We start from the raw sequence: 16,911 nt of genomic DNA, 5'->3' as shown, positions 1-16,911 counted from the left end.
CTGTTCACTGCCCACTTTGGATATTCCAAATCCTGAATCCTTTTCCACAACAGCCTGTACAACTGCAATAGCCTCCCTATTAATGTCCACCAAGCTCCCTCCAGCTCTCCTAAGAAACCATGTCAAAAACTATATCGAATTATTAATAAATATATCATGAGGCTCTAAGGACATTAACACCATTGCTTTCTACACCTGACAAAATGAAGGCGTTCTACTGCCTAGCAATACCGGTCTCTGCCACAGCATTGTACTCTTGGTTCATCACCAATGTCTAAGCCAAGTACTGGAAGAAAATGTAATGTACATAGGACATAATGTACATAGGAGATAAAATGCTTATCCTCACTCCTCACAAAAAGAAATGAAAGGGAAAAAAAAAAAAAAGAAAATTCCATCTTATACTTTAAGGAAAAATAAAGCAAATCTTGAGGACTGACGTCCATATTTTTACTTACCCATTCTTCACTGGAGTGCTTACATCTAGTGATAGCATATTCTACTGAAGAGGACAAATAGGAAACATCTATTGTTCCAAGGGACAAAGCAGCCTCATCCATGACACAGGACAAATTTAAGACCATGGGCTAAAAGGAAAAATGTGTATTTTTGTGAAGGGTAATTAACAATTCTAAATAATTCATCATAAATTGGCTTCCTGTATCAATGCATCTCTCGCAAAATTCCAGGTTGACTCTCTCGGGTTTTGGTACAAGCAGCTGTACCAACACAGTAAATGGACAAAATAGCATACTCAGTATGTCTAGATGAAGAGATCCATTAACACCTTGCCCATATTGCCTTGTACTAACCCAAAGGATACTTTTGCTCTAGAAGTTACTCACACTCCTCTATAGGACATAGCTCTTTTATCAATTGTCTCTGGGGGACATCTTTCTTCCATAAAGTCTTTCAGAAATGTTTTCTCCTTGCACTATCAGCCAGCGTATTCCATGTGTCTGAGCTAGACTAAGTGTCCAAACTAGATTTAAAACTCCTTGGGGCAAGGTTCATACTATATGTCATGTATAATTCCAAACTCATTACTGGCACTAATAAACAATATTAAAAACCCAACACAAGTCCATATTGCATGTGGAGAAGCCTGCATTAAGATAATCCTTTTTAAATAGAATATTTCATCATCAATATAATAAATTCAGTTAATATCACTCCATGAAAGATTAATAAGCCAATAAGTCAAAAGCATTAAAAGAAGAGAGTGTTACAATGAACACTTGCACAAGTCAGACATTTTGAAATCAAGTATTAGTATTCACTACAAATTGTGATTTATATTTCATAAAATAATACTGTATATATTGAATATAAATTTATATGAGTGGATGCTGATTCTTTCATTTATTACCACAGAGAAATATTTTAAAGTCCAGATCCTGCAAATACATATAGGAGTACTCTCCACTGAACTCAATGGGCATATTTTTGTATATAAATGTTCGCAGGATCAAAGACTAAAATCACTAATCCAAAATTTTACTTCATTTAATCTCCACCCCAGGCAATCAACCAGCCTCAGCACAGGGAAACGGACTAGATGAAGTCTGGCGGTCCCTTTAAGCCCTACATTTCTATGATTCTAAACAACCAGTCAACCCTGGACCCATTGTGCAAGCACTCCACGCACAAAATTCTCAACTTCAATGAAAATTTTAAACTTGGGCATTTTACAGAATTAGGCCCTTTGGCCCCAATCCTGAAAAAATTTATTCATGTGCTTAACTTATACATTGCGAGTACAAAAAGTTACATGTGAATAAATCTTTGCAGGTTCAGGGCCTTGATTTGCCTTTTGCTTTACTGGGTCTTAAGCACACTAATACTCTAAGTAGCCCATAAATACAAATACGATGCTCATACATATTCAGAAAGATATGTCCCCTAATTCACTTCTGGGTCACCTTGGCCACATGTGTGTGCATACACAACCACTTGAAGTCAAACACTGGATATAAAAAGTTATTTAAGCAATGGCAATTTCATACATAAATCTACAGAGAGAAAAAATTCTTCCAGCACCTAAACCCCATTGAAGAGCTTATGCTCTGAACCAGCTTCAATAAATATGTCAATCTAATGTGAATCAGCATGGCATAAAAATACACAGCAGACTCAAATGATCTGCCAAAAATAAAAGTACAAACGCTGAGCATAAGTATATGGTGTAGAACGTTCCTGAGCAATAGGGGGGCACACTGCCAAGGGGACTGCGCTGAGCTCACACAGAGGCAATGTCAAAGGAGGAGCAGACCATATTGGCAATGAAACTGCACTGTCCTACTGAAGCTCACGTGGAGTTGGGCAACGGCTATGACAGAATCAGCAAGGTGCAATAAAGGTTTGTGGCTCCATTGGTCTGGAATGAGTGAGCAAAAAGGTGTGTGAGAGGGCAAAGAGAAGCCAGTCTTAATAAGGTTCCCAGCATCTAATTCCAATCTTCAATACGGAGTACAGCCTGAATCTCTGCAGCTCACTGAATGCTTCATCCCATTCCAGCCCTCCAGGAAAGGCAGAAGCAACCCATAACTGCCCCCCTCCAATACACACTAACTTCCCCTGCACCCTCCACACTATACCCCCATGCCTCTACCCCCAGCATGCATCCCCCACACCCACTACACACACACTGTCCTCCGTGCCCCCACCCACGCTATTCCCTTGTGCCACACCACCCCAGGCATGGTATTCCCTTGTACCACACCGCCCCCACCCATGCTATTCCCTCTGTACCCTCCCCCCATCTCCCTGGGACCCCCACACTAGGACCCCTGTGCCACCTCCACCCATCCCTGCACCCTCCCCACACACTATACCCCCATGCCTCTACCCCCAGCATGCATCCCCCACACACACTATCCCTTGTGCCCCCACCCACACTATTCCCTTGTGCCACACTGCCCCCACCCATCTCTGCAAGCCCCAAACACTATTCCCTTGTGCCACACTGCCTCCATTCACCTCTGCAAGTGCCCCACACTATTCCCTTTTGCCACACTGCCCCCACCCACCTCTACAAGCCCCCCACCCTATTCCCTTGTGCCACACTGCCCCCACCCCCCTCTGCACCACTCCCCACCCTATTCCCTTGTGCCACACTGCCCCCACCCCCCTCTGCACCACTCCCCACCCTATTCCCTTGTGCCACACTGCCCCCACCCCCCTCTGCACCACTCCCCACCCTATTCCCTTGTGCCACACTGCCCCCACCCCCCTCTACAAGCCCCCCACACTATTCCCTTGTGCCACACTGCCCCCACCCCCCTCTACAAGCCCCCCACACTATTCCCTTGTGCCACACTGCCCCCACCCCCCTCTGCACCACTCCCCACACTATTCCCCTTGTGCCACACTGCTCCCACCCCCCCTGCACCCCCCCACACTATTCCCTTGTGCCACACTGCTCCCACCCCCCCCTGCACCCCCCCCACACTATTCCCTTGTGCCACACCGCCCCCACCTCCCTCTGCACCCCCCACACTATTCCCTTGCGCCACACCGCCCCCACCTCCCTCTGCACCCCCCAACTATCTCCACCATCCTCCCTGCGCCCCCCGCCGGTTAAGAAACCTTCCCTCTCACCGTGCACCGGGGACCCGCACACAGCGCCCGCCCCGCAGCTCGCCGGACGGCACCGGCTCCCGGCCCCCGCGCTACTCACGGGTCTGGGCCCCGGCTCCTGCGCACGCTCCCGGCGGCGGCCGCGCCAAAGACTCTGTCAGAGCCTGGCACAAGGACCCGCGGCGGCGCGGGCCTGACGCGATTCCCGAGCGCCCGTCTCCATGGTGCGGAGCGCACGCCGGCCCCGCCCCCTCCCCTCCAACACACACACACACACACACACACACAGGGACACTTCTAACCCCGCCCCCCAGGCAGACCCAGCACTGAGTCCCCCACCCCTGCACTGACCCCCGCCTGTCACTGCCCCTCCACCCCAGCATCTCCAGCCCTGCATTAACCCCTGCCCCTGTCACTGCACCTCCATCACCCTACACCCACCTCCATTCCTCCAATCCTCCAGCTCCTGGTTGACCCCTCGCTGCATCTCCAGTCTCCCACACACACAACAGCATTTCCAATGCCCCATTCCAGCACTCCCCATTCCAACACTAATCCACGCGCACACACTTGTTTATTAGTAGTAGTTTTACAGTACTGGCTTGAGGCCTAACCAAGATCAGGGCCAGCTCCATCATGCTTGGCTTGATACAAATATATAGCAAGAGACCATTTATGGCCCAATTTTCACAGACGTTGAGCACTCAGAGCTCCCACTGATTTGCTTAACACTTCTGAAAATAAGGCCATTTGTGACACACTAGCGCTAATACACAATTATTGATGAGGTAACATTAAAAATAATCACTTAGTGTGTTCAGTCTCTTAGAGAAAAATGCATTGGGATTGGTCGTGTTTTTAATAGAATGGCATAACTGCTTACTGATGATTTTACATATTTGAGGAACCATGAGAAATCTGATATCACCTGGATGGGGTAATATCACCCATGTGCTGATTTTAATCACAAATTATTACTTGAGGCAGTGATGTAATTGTTTAATCCCTAAAACAAATATTGCTGAAACATTGGCTGGTTTATGGTAATTTTGCTTCCAAGTCAGAATTGCATGAAAAAGTTATGTGGTATGATGTTTATATTTGTTTAATGATTTACTAGTCCTGAAAGCTGGATTTATATTGAAAATGGAAAAATCACATGACATTCAAGGCAAATGGCAGAGAGGAGAAAGAACTCAGGTTTAGTGAATGTTTATTGAGGTTGCTAGACACAAATAGATCCGGGACTGGTAATTCTTCCTGGATTTGTAGATCCTGGATTAAAGACAGCCTCCCTTTGTCCTAATCTGAGCTAAGTATCCATGGAAGGGATTGCTACTACATTACCATCTGAAGGTTGGAGTCTCCATTGCCATGCACTGTGCAAAGTGGGTATAAAGTGCTACCAAATCAGAATAACAGTGTTTTTCACCCATTTTGCACAGGTTTAAAAAACTACACGGTGCAAGAGAACCAGATCCTGGTTGTTTCTGATAGCTGCCAAAAATAGTCCTAAATTTCTGTCAGATTTACTTTAGCAAAAATATCCACAGATAATACCAGCACTTGCATACTTGTCTAGCCTTGCCCTCCCACAGCTGGAAGCCTGCAGGAAAATATCAATGTTGTGTTACAGTTTATACCTAATGGAGAATCTCCTTTAGCTCATGTGACAAAGGTTCTACTTTTGGATCCAAGTTTCCTTTAATTTAAGGCTCAGCAAGAAGAGGTTTCAGAGTAGCAGCCGTGTTAGTCTGTATCCGCAAAAAGAAGAACAGGAGGACTTGTGGCACCTTAGAGACTAACAAATTTATTAGAGCATAAGCTTTCGTGGACTACAGCCCACTTCTTCGGATGCATCCGAAGAAGTGGGCTGTAGTCCACGAAAGCTTATGCTCTAATAAATTTGTTAGTCTCTAAGGTGCCACAAGTCCTCCTGTTCTTCTTCTTTCAGCAAGAAGAGGGTTTTTTTCATGCTGTTGCAATGTTGTCTATACAGAAGACTGAAGCAAAAGAAAACCTGTTTTTCAAGTTGCAAATACATAATATGAAGACATAATCTGGTGAAATTTAAGAACACAAGAATGGCCATACTGGGTCAGACCAAAGGTCTATCCAGCCCAGTATCCTGTCTACCGACAGTGACCAATGCCAGGTGTCCTAGACGGAGTGAACCCAACAGGTAATGATCAAGTGATCTCTCTCCTGCCATCCATCTCCACTCTCTGACAAACAGAGGCTAGGGACACCATTCCTTACCCATCCTGGCTAATAGCCATTAATGGACTTAACTTCCATGAATTTATCTAGTTCTCTTTTAAACCCTGTTATAGTCCTAGCCTTCACAATCTCCTCAGGCAAGGAGTTCCACAGGTTGACTGTGTGCTATGTGAAGAAGAACTTCCTTTGATTTGTTTTAACCTGCTGCCCATTAATTTCATTTGGTGGCCCCTAGTTCTTATATTATGGGAACAAGTAAATAACTTTTCCTTATTCCCTTTCTTCACACCACTCATGATTGTATATACCTCTATCATATCCCCTCTTAGTATCCTCTTTTCCAAGCTGAAAAGTCCTAGCCTCTTTAATCTCTCCTCAGATGGGTCCCGTTCCAAACCCCTAATCATTTTAGTTGCCCTTCTCGGAACCTTTTCTAATGCCAGTATATCTTTTTTGAGATGAGGTGACCACATCTGTACGCAGTATTCAAGATGTGGGCGTATCATGGATTTATATAAGGGCAATAAGATATTCTCCGTCTTATTCTCTATCCCTTTTTTAATGATTCCTAACATCCTGTTTGCTTTTTTGACTGCTGCCGCACACTGCATGGACGTCTTCAGAGAACTATCCACGATGACTCCTAGATCTCTTTCCTGATTAGTTGTAGCTAAATTAGCCCCCATCATATTGTATGTATAGTTGGGGTTATATTTTCCAATGTGCCTTACTTTACATTTATCCAGATTAAATTTCATTTGCCATTGTGTTGCCCAATCACTTAGTTTTGTGAGATCTTTTTGAAGTTCTTCACAGTCTGCTTTGGTCTTAACTATCTTGAGCAGTTTAGTATCATCTGCAACCTTTGCCACCTCACTGTTTACTCCTTTCTCCAGATCATTTATGAATAAATTGAATAAGATTGGTCCTAGGACTGACCCTTGGGGAACACCACTAGTTACCCCTCTCCATTCTGAAAATTTACCATTTATTCCTACACTTTGTTCCCTGTCTTTTAACCAGTTCTCAATCCATGAAAAGATCTTCTCTCTTATCCCATGACAACTTAATTTACGTAAGAGCCTTTGGTGAGGGACCTTGTCAAAAGCTTTCTGGAAATGTAAGTACACTAATCTAAGTAACAACTTGTTACTTCCTTTTTAATGTATCTGTGTCCATAAAAACATGGGATCTCAGCCAAGAATAAGTCTATAGGAGGAAATGTTTATGACCTTCAAGAGATCAAAATAATATTACGGAGAGTGAAAGTTCCCCAGCCCTAATTAGGAGACCATGTTTCCCATAGTGAATTAGCATATTTAATCTCCCCCACCCCCGCACCCATCTATCCCTACTGCCAGTTCTTCCATTATCAAACTGCCAATATTTTCAAAAGTGACTAGTGATTTTAGGTGTCTCTGGTTTTGGGTGACCCACTTGAGACACACTGAAGGAGCCTAATTTTCAGAAAGTGCTGAGCACTCACTCTATGAAGCTCAGGTTCCTGGAAGATATTTCAACAGTTGGGCATCCAAAAATCCAGGCACCCAAAATCATTAGTCACTTTGCAAATGCAGGCCCGTAAGACTACTGAACTTGTCTGTATACTAACTTTTTGATGGGAGGATTTCAGCAAAAATGGATTGAACTTTGCTCTCACTTATAACCACTTAAGTCAAAATTCGGTGATGAATCCTGGTCACGCGTCACCTGAGGCATGTTGCGCAAATGCTAAGAAGAATTAAACTACTGTGGACTTACATTTATATAACTGACAGAATCTAGCCCAAGTGGCCCTCTTAATTATGAGAAAATCTGGTTTTGATTTTGATTGCTACATAGACAGGTTAACGTCCTCCAGGTTACACTTATACTACTACTTCCTCCTTGACTTCTGTGGAATGGCACAGGACATACAGTGAGAGAAGAATTTCCCCTTTGATTCTGTGGGCCATATTCAGAGTTGAGTTTAAGTGAATCTAAAGGAGTTTATGATGCTGTAATGTGCAGCATCTCCCTGCCCACCCAAAATGTATTACATTCGTTTAAACTCCCTTAAACTCTCCTGGATTCAGACTATGCTATATGCTAACTAATCCTTTAGATTAACATACACACATGCATTTACCAATTTACAATCGCCTCTGAATTTGGACCAGTAAAGCTAATTCCAAGGGTGTCTAAATTGTAACTTATATACTGAGGGGCCAGATGAGAGGATGTATCAGGAAGAGCAACATATCTGGGAGGAATTTAAGAATGAAATTAGGTCACCGCACTTTCCTGCTGCACACCTTTCTGCCAACTCTTTGGCGTGTAAATTACACTAGCATAGATTCCCTTGGACTCACTATCTGGCTTCTTATCAGGACCAGCATGTCTTAATAATATGAGGTGATGTTCATACTTAAGTCCTTATTTTAACGATAAACACAGGTAGAAGCTTGCTCTTCCTAGTGGTGACCAGATACTGCAGAAGAAAAACAACAGGAGAATTAAATTCTGTTAAACCAATGCCAGAAATCAATCATCATTTTTAATTAGTGGTGAGAGTCTGTTACAACCTGTCTTAAATGACAGTGCTGTAATTAAAACTGTTTTTATTTAATGCTAGTATTTGCAATAATCAGAGAAGAATACAAATAAATGTTTCAGAGATGGTACTGTATTAGTCAAAAATAGCTTGTCTGAATTGATACCTATATGGGTATTGTAAAGGGGGGAAAAAAGAGAGAGATTGAGATTCTGGCAAAATAATCCTGAATTATAAAAGGCTGATGTATTGGGCCAAACTCAGATACATACAGGCAAGTCACATTGTAATCAATGGGAGTTGTCTGCATCCAATGGGCAGAACTTGTACTTAGAACTCTTAATACTGACATCTCTCATTATATCATTTATTTCTACAATGCCCTTAGTTTACGTAGTTGAAGGCACAGACATCCAAGGTCTCTCCCCAAAGAGTTTACAGTTTAAGGGCCCTATTCTTCCACTCTTCCTCCTGTTGAATAGTAACTTGCTTCTCAAGTAATCTGGTTGATTTTAATGGAATTACATGCAGAGTGGGGAACCCAGAAATGTGACTAAAGCTAGCAGAATAGGTCCCTAAATCAGAGAGGAGTTAGAAAAAAATGGCTCAACAACTGGATTATGTTGAAACAAAGAAGCAGGATTCAGAGTTTACCTTATTTCTGAATACCTAAGCTATTTGAATATCCTATTTTCTAAGAAAATGTGTAAGTGTAAGGGAATTACATTTTTTATCCACATTAACTTATCTAAGCATTTCCAAACTTCATAGCATTTAAATGTTTTAACTGTAATTTCTAGGTATGTAGATTACACTAGCTAGCAGCCTTAATTTAGTTTAGTACACAATTCCACCAGTTACAAGTACATAACTGCTTTTCTTCTTATTAGTTTCATTTCACACAGCATTCACTAACATGACATGAGGCCAGAGACTGCTTTCAGTTTCACTCATGTAAACCTGGAGAAACTTTACTGTCTTCAATAGTGTCATTTTAAATTTACTCAGAGATTGCAATCTCACTCATGAAGTGTAACAAATGTGCTAATTTGCATTACATTATGGTTTTTTGATGAAGAATTATCATGCATTAAAAAAAACTATTTAGTAGACCCTGGAGATGATTCTTCTCTTGCTTACATTTTTAGACCAGTATAACTCCCCTGACTTCAACAAAATTACACCTGATTTACAACAATATAAGTAACAGGAGAATCAGGACCTCTCAGTCCTCTCAGCTTTAGTGGCTTTGTCATCGTTTTTATGCTACATTTAGTGTGTGTTCACAGTCTAGTTTATGGGGGAAATGGCTAATCTATTTTGTTCCATTGGGAAAGAATAATAAGTGGAAACTTTGCTTCGGGGTCTCAGAATTTTTTTTTTTTTAAATACTCAAGTGTAGTTTATTCTGTGCAATAGCTCTTATTCCAAAGAGAGACTTAAGGTGCATTTGTGATATGATTTTAAAACTATTTCTCCTACTTTTGATAATATTACTGCATTATTTGTTCATTGTAAAAGGAATACAAAGGTAATCCAGTCACTCATCTGAAAGGGTGCTGGAACCAGTTCTTTGGAAAAATTAAGCCTGAGCAAAAACTTTTTGTACAGCAGGATACACTTGTTTAAAACCTCAATTTTCTGAAGAGTAAAATCCCTTCAGTATTCAGCACTTGCAATTTATGTGTTGTTGCTATGGTCTCAAACAAATGGGGAAAGTTTTGGAATGTCATGGACTTTCAGGGCTGCATCAGTTCCAAAAATTCAAACATAGTTGTCTTTTGACACCACAGAACAGAGACTCTATCCCACGTCTATTGAAATCAATGGCAGTCTTGCCATTGATTTCAATGGGAGCAGGAGCAAGCCGAAGGTTTGCCAATTTTTTTTCTTCTTAAATGAATGTATTTACTATGCCACTGAGTCCAGGGAAATAATTTGCATATGATGACAAACTGGCAATCCCCTTGCTTTATGTGAATATTATATTTTGTGAGATGCTTTGTTACATAGCAGTTTTCCAAGTAGAATAAAGCTGGCAAGATGGGTATATTTTTTAATCCTTTTAACAATTCTTGATTAGTCCCCAATTTACAATTTTAAGATTATGTTGAGCATTAAAACTTCCAAAACATTATCTTATTGGGAGAGAAATACTGTTTTCTATCTTATTGGGAAAGAAATACTGTTTTCTTAAAGTCTATACGCATTATCTGCTCCTGACTGGCTTTTATCAGTTCCCATGATGTCGCTTTCACTAATGGAGACATGTTTACAAAAGAGAGCAAAGTATCCTGTTTAAATAGACACTTTCAAACCAGGGAGTGCTACAAAAATTTGGAAACCAAAAACTGTGTGATTAGGGAGTAAAGATACATACAAAGAGCCATTGTTTTCAGTGACTCAACTTGACCTGAGACCATGAACAATAAAGGAGATGCAATTTGGCAGTGGCAAGCTTCAATGCCAATGTTATTACTTTTTGTATACAATGTATGAGGAACATTTGAAAATGGGGAGAGGCCATGAAATTGACAGATAAGGCTGTAGGTTCAGCTATCCCCTATGTCTCATTTTAAGACAGATGATCCCCTTGCATCTATTTCACCTCCCATATCCTGAAAACTAATACAAAATGTATTACAAGTACAGTGACTCTCTCCTGTGTAACATAGCACATTGAGGTTTTTCCCCTTCCAACTATCATTTTTGTTACTGAAATCTTGGCACAATAAAGGTCATTTTAGCCATCAAATCTACTTCTAGCTTTTCCCTTTTATTTGTTACTCACTTTACGTTAGCACAAAAAGGGTTTTGTTCTAATCAAAAGTATTACTGGATTAAAACCAGTAGAACTGATAGGACAGTATGACGAGCTGTTAAACTTGCAACCACAGCACCAGCTGTACATTAAACAGTTACAGCAAAAGCATTTAAAAATGTCTCCACTTTCCATATGAATTTCTTAGTATGTTTTAAATGAGTGCCAGTGATCTTAAAACACTTAAAACAACATTCTTCTAGCCAACAGACCAGATGTAGCACTGACTGCAAAAGATGCAAAATTCCCTAAAGAAAACCTCCCTGCCTCATGCCTTTGCCCTGATCTAGAGAGGCAACTTACTAGGGACAAGAAGGGGGGTATTTCGTATATTTAATTCAGCCTTTGGCCTTCTTTGCTGAAACCACCAGCAAAGATGTCAGTGTTACTTGTGACTTTTTTTTTTAAATCTGAAAAACTGTTTAAAAGAGAGTGAGCTAAGAACACCAACTCCTTGCATAGTGGCCATTGGATAGCTTTGGGTAAGTAAAGAATCATATTCATTGTTCCCTTATATGTCAATTTGTAAATCAGTTAAAGAGCAGTATATGTTAGGAAGCTGTGGTGTATTATGGATAAGACTGGTTTTGTGTCAGTGTTCACAGATGTCTCAGGTTCCGCTGACTTCTTTGTTTTCGTTTTCAGGGCCCCTTGCCTAGCCCCCTGAAGGGGCAAGTGCAGAGATCCATTTCTTCCTGTTCCAAGTGCCTGGCCTCCTGCCAAGAAATGAAGAGCTGCTTTCCTTCCCTCTGGGGATACCCTTATTGGGAACAGAAGAGGAGGAAGCATGAGACTTGGAAGCTGTGCAGATCATTCTGGAAACAAAAAAAATATATCACCAATGAGTCACAAATCCATGATTTTATCAACATTTGCCATGCCTCATGTGCAAACCTAACCCTCATGCCTAGCACAACCCCTGATTACAGAAAGACCCTCAACAAGTCAAGATGCGAGGGGGCTTTCTACTTCTCCAGCGTTGTGCTAATGTGGGGTTGCTTTTCTTGTTGGGTGTTTTACAATAACTCAGACAGTACGACCTGCCACCTGAACGTTAGAGTCTGCTTGCTGGTGCTTTAGTGGTCAGTTTTCCGAAAGGAGATGGTTAGCTTTTTGGAAATATTTGGTAAAACTTATGAAAACTTCAGGCAGCCTGAATGATCAGATTCAGGCATATTAATTCTTGCACAGACCACTCTACATTTTATAATTCTCAGCTGTCCCACTCAGAGCACTATAACCCCCTCATTGCCTAATCCCATATTGCATCTTTTGTGCTGCAAAGGACATGAGCTATCTGCAAAAGCCAAGGGATACAAAGAGTTTAAAATGTTAACTAGCTGCTCCACATGGGTGCCCTAAGAACTTTGTGGTTAGGACTGGATTTCTGCATGGATCATTGAGATCTATGGTAATACAGGAGGACCACACACTCCTTGCCTCTCCTGACTCCACCTTCCCTTCCCTTCCCTTCCTATGCTAAACTCTCCCCACAGAAGGGAGAATGCATTGGATTCTATGTGCATTTAAATGCATGGAGAATTTATAAACACTTTTTCCCCTGCAGGAGGGGAATCAGCTAGACCCTAAAATGAAACTATTCCTCTAAATCAGCTCTTTTGGGAAATACTGAGAAACGATCAACGACTAATTAGAACTGACTCAGTAGGAACAATGAATTTGTCCATAGTGCTAGAGAGATGATTCGTGACATGACAGATAAGGTTATATCAGCATTTCCATTAAAAACTCCTATTTTCAGAGATGTACTACTAAAAAATAATCTGTTCTATTCAACATACAAGAGGCCTAACATTGAGCTCACGTATGCCAGTAGAAATTAGGAGTAATTCCATGGCAGTTGCATCAGTTTTACATCAATGTAAGTGTTGATCAGGATCAGGCCAAACAACTGAGATTGTGAATCTCACCAACATTTTTTAATTCTCTCTCTTCTAGGCAAGGAAAAAACCTAGTTAATTTCAGACACCAATTTTGCAATCTATAAATTGTTAAGAAATGTTTTGTTGCAGTTTGTAAATTTTCCAAGTTATGATTCCATTGCCCGGACTGGCTGACTGAATAGTTTAAAAAAAATACAACACACAATGAGATGTCTTTTGTTTATAGAAAAGACACATTCAGTGCTCTGCACTAATGACCAAATTTTGCTTTCAGAGATGTTTATACATGCATCCACCTACAGATCCTGCCTTTACAAGTACCATCTTTTTTTCTCACTTTGTTACGAAGTCCTGACACTATCAGGGCCGGCTCTAGGATTTTTGCCGCCCAAAGCAAAAACAATTTTGGCCACCCCTCCCCCCGTTCTTTAATTACCCCACCCCCCGCCCTGCCTCAACTCCGCCCCTTCCCCAAATCCCCAGGCCTGCCTCCTCCCCCCAGGCTCTCAAGCCTAGGAGGGAGGGGGAGAAGCGGCGCCCGCGCCGCAGCCACTCAGAATCTCCCCCCCCCTCCCAGGTTTGAGAGCCTGGGAGGGAGGGGGAGATCCCGAGCCGCCGCGGCGCGCGAAACATCTGATTTGCGCGCCGCTGCTCCCCCTCCCTCCCAGACTTGAGAGCCTGGGAGGGAGGGCGAGTAGCGGCGTGCGAATCAGCTGTTTCGCGCACCGTGGCAGCAGCAGCGGAGGTGAGCTAGGGCGGCCGGGGCACATTTTTAGGGGTGGCATTCTGGCGCCGGCCATGCCGCCCCTAAAAATGTACCACCCCAAGCACCAGCTTGTTTTGCTGGTGCCTAGAGCCGGCCCTGGACACTATCATCTCACTTAGTGAGATCAACCTCAGCTGAGTTGTGTTAACAGCAATTTTCCCACCATACAAGCCACATGGATATGGTGTTTGTGCATCCATGATGCCTACCAAGCTACTCAGCCATGTAGCAATGCCTTCTAAGAAAATTTGAGCAGCCATCCCCATTGCCTCTACAGGGAATAGAGCATGCAAAGGATGTGTGTACAACGTGGCACCAGCAGCAGATTAGGCATTGAGCTCTGGGATGTCCTACTGCAGAGATCATAGAAAGAGGGATTACCCATTTCAGTTCCGCATATGAGTTATGTGTAAATAACTCATGAGTTATGAGTTAAGTTGATGAGTAAAGTTACTATTTTTGGCATGGAAATAGTTAGTAATTTCACAGCAGAGGTACTGGGGATAAAATAAGTAAAGGAAAGGTAATCAAATAATGTCGTTTTTGCTACATCACCATACACAAGAGTATAGTAGGGGTGCTGAAAGGCGAGGCCTCAGAGGAAGGGTGGGAGAATGAGCCCACCCCACACTCACCCTGCAGTGGCAGCTCCCCTCCTGCAGGGCTGGTCCAGCTCCCTGCTCCACACTCTGTGTGTAACCCAGCAAATGGAGCTGCAACGCCACTCCGGTTTGGCCCATCTGTCCCTCTGTAGATGGAGACAGATGAGCCAAACCTGAGTGGTGCTGCGACCCCATGCACCAGGTCACACCATTTGGCTTGGGGGCCATTTCCAAGATTTCATGGACTTTATTTAAATTCATAATTTCCATGACCACAGTGACAAAATCGTAGTCCTAGTTACGAGGTGCCTTTCATAAAGTAAAATAGCCATGTGTTATGATCTTGGTATAGAAAGATATCATGTTTAGAGCCAACCATGTCACTAAATGGTTGCAAGTTCAATTAAGCATTGTAGTGAAGATATAGCATAGATAGGGCTTTTCTCAATGGGGATCAAACATCTACGATTTAAAAATTTAGCCTAAGGCCCTGCGTGCACCACGGGAATCTCCCCACTATTGCTTACATTGGTTCAGCTTTTCTAGTAGTAACCCTAGCAGCCGTAGTGTACATGGGTCAGAAGCTACCACCAATGTTTTTAATATCATGTTAATTAGATGTGCTCTGACAGTGTGTTAAACACATCAGCAACACTAGGAAAATATATTTTATAGGGCTGTCGATTAATTGCGGTTAACTCACGCGATTAACTAAAAAAAAATCACGATTAAAAAAATTAATCATGATTAATCGCAAACAATAGAATACCAACTGAAATGTATTAAATATTTTGGATGTTTTTCTACATTTTCAAATATATTGATTTCAATTACAATGCAGAATACAAAGTTTACAATGCTCACTTTATATTATTATTTTTATTACAAATATTTGCACTGAAGACGCGCTATGCCATCTGCACTTGCCCTGAAGAGTTTAAGGAATTCCAGCGTGTGAGTGTTTTTTCATTAGTATTAACGTTTTACACCTCATTCGAGCTGTTGTTTTTGATATTTCAACCATAGTCAGAAAGGTATTAACTAATTTCTAGGGCAGTAACTGATGAGTTAAGAGCAGTTAATAAATTTAAACTCTGAATTAGTCCTTTTTGAAAATCATGAAAACTCTTTTAAGTAGTCCCTTTCTACCTAGATACATATGTTGCCCCCCCCCCCCCATTAGACTATTTAGACTATAAACTCTTCGGGGGCAGGGACTGTCTTTTTGTTCTGTTTGTACAGCATCTAGCACAGTGGTCCATAGCTCGGGATCCTAGGGACTACCACAATATGATAATAGTTACCATCGAATCTAAGCAACTTGAACATTAACGAAATTTATGCTCAACCCCTGTGTCAAATAGGGAAGCATTTTACACATGGGCAAGTGGGCAGGCTATATGACTTGCCCAAGGTCACACGGGAAGTGTGTGGCAGAACCAGGAATTGAACCCAGAGCTCCTGAGGCTCAGTAAGCCCTCTTTCAAAGTGAGTTAATATTTGCAACAAAAAATGTGTTTGTGGATACAGGTTACTTTAATGCAAAATAATTCAACTTACAACAAATTTCAAGTGTAGCCCACCCCCATAGGTGCTTTATCCACAAGACTAACCTCTTTGAGTCTATGAAGTGAGTTACAGGTAAGAACAGCTAACGGATCCTAACTGAGTGCGTGGCAGGGGCCCAGTGCTAAGGGTTTGAACTGATTGAAATATAAATGCAAAGCTATGAATGGAAAAGAAAAAAGGTAAATTGGGTGCTATCACTGAAAGTCCATGACAACTTGAAAACTGAGAAAAGGAAGTTTAAAATTCAAAAAAGGATTACCCTAAAATATTTCTTTTATGCCTATTTTGGTTTCAGTCTGAGAGTCACACTTCGTTTGAACTCTCCTAAGTATGTCTGTCTATTACTCTGGTCCCCAGTCCTGCTCATTGTGACGTCTCATGTTCCTAAAGCTAAGCTCCTAGGTAAGTGTGATGGGGCTTACAGTCCCCACGCAGAGACTAAAGGAGCGAAGGAGCAGTACTAGGCCAAGAAGGCTCCACCTCTCAGCAGTTACAGCACATGCTCCAAATGGAGCATCTGCTCAGAAGGGGACTGTGATAGCCAATCGGGGAGAAAGAATAGAGGAGAATCTGTCTGAAGGGAGGAAGTCAGTTTGCAGATTCTGGAGACAGAGCAATCCACAGGAGAAGGGTCTGGACTGTGGGTAAGATGCCATCTGGCAGGGTAGGGGCCTGGCCCTTTCCCCTTCCCCACTCCCTATTGAGGGAGAATAACTGAACACTGTGAAGAGAGCTGGGGAATACTTATTTGACCAACTGAGCTGCTAAGAGTGACTGGGAACTCCTTGCTAGGGGTGGATGGGGGCTGTGACCATGCCCCAAACTGAAGGAGTGTAGGGAGGTCAGAAGCGGCCCAGAGGAGTCTGATCAGGTGCACCAGGAAAAGGTGGCTGAGACACTCCATGCTTCTCCCCCTT

General features: G+C 42.4%; 1 protein-coding gene and 1 long non-coding RNA gene across 3 annotated transcripts in view; both read right to left on the bottom strand.

Moving 5' to 3' along the window:
* Positions 1 to 3,836, bottom strand: part of GPAM (glycerol-3-phosphate acyltransferase, mitochondrial) — a 48,466-nt gene extending 44,630 nt beyond the window's left edge. Inside the window, exons 1-2 of one of the 2 annotated variants that reach the window (XM_065552505.1) lie at positions 3,680 to 3,836; positions 459 to 587 (exon numbers count right to left, since the gene is read on the bottom strand). In XM_065552505.1, coding sequence (XP_065408577.1) covers positions 459 to 584 — 126 coding nt within the window. In that variant the 5' untranslated portion in view covers positions 585 to 587; positions 3,680 to 3,836. Of the gene's footprint in view, positions 1 to 458; positions 588 to 3,600 lie in introns of both variants that reach the window. The other variant, XM_008173506.4, reaches the window with a different exon arrangement.
* Positions 3,837 to 8,302: 4,466 nt separating this feature from the next.
* The window catches only part of LOC122174183 (uncharacterized), a 35,635-nt gene continuing 27,026 nt past the window's right edge, over positions 8,303 to 16,911 (bottom strand). Inside the window, exon 2 of the long non-coding RNA XR_010589330.1 lies at positions 8,303 to 11,968. This is a non-coding gene — a long non-coding RNA (uncharacterized LOC122174183). The remainder of the gene's footprint in view (positions 11,969 to 16,911) is intronic.

Source organism: Chrysemys picta, chromosome 7, assembly GCF_011386835.1.
Source record: "Chrysemys picta bellii isolate R12L10 chromosome 7, ASM1138683v2, whole genome shotgun sequence".
Lineage (NCBI taxonomy): Eukaryota > Metazoa > Chordata > Testudines > Emydidae > Chrysemys > Chrysemys picta.
Note: the sequence above shows the minus strand (reverse complement) of the source record. Positions and strands in the feature narration are given on the sequence as shown.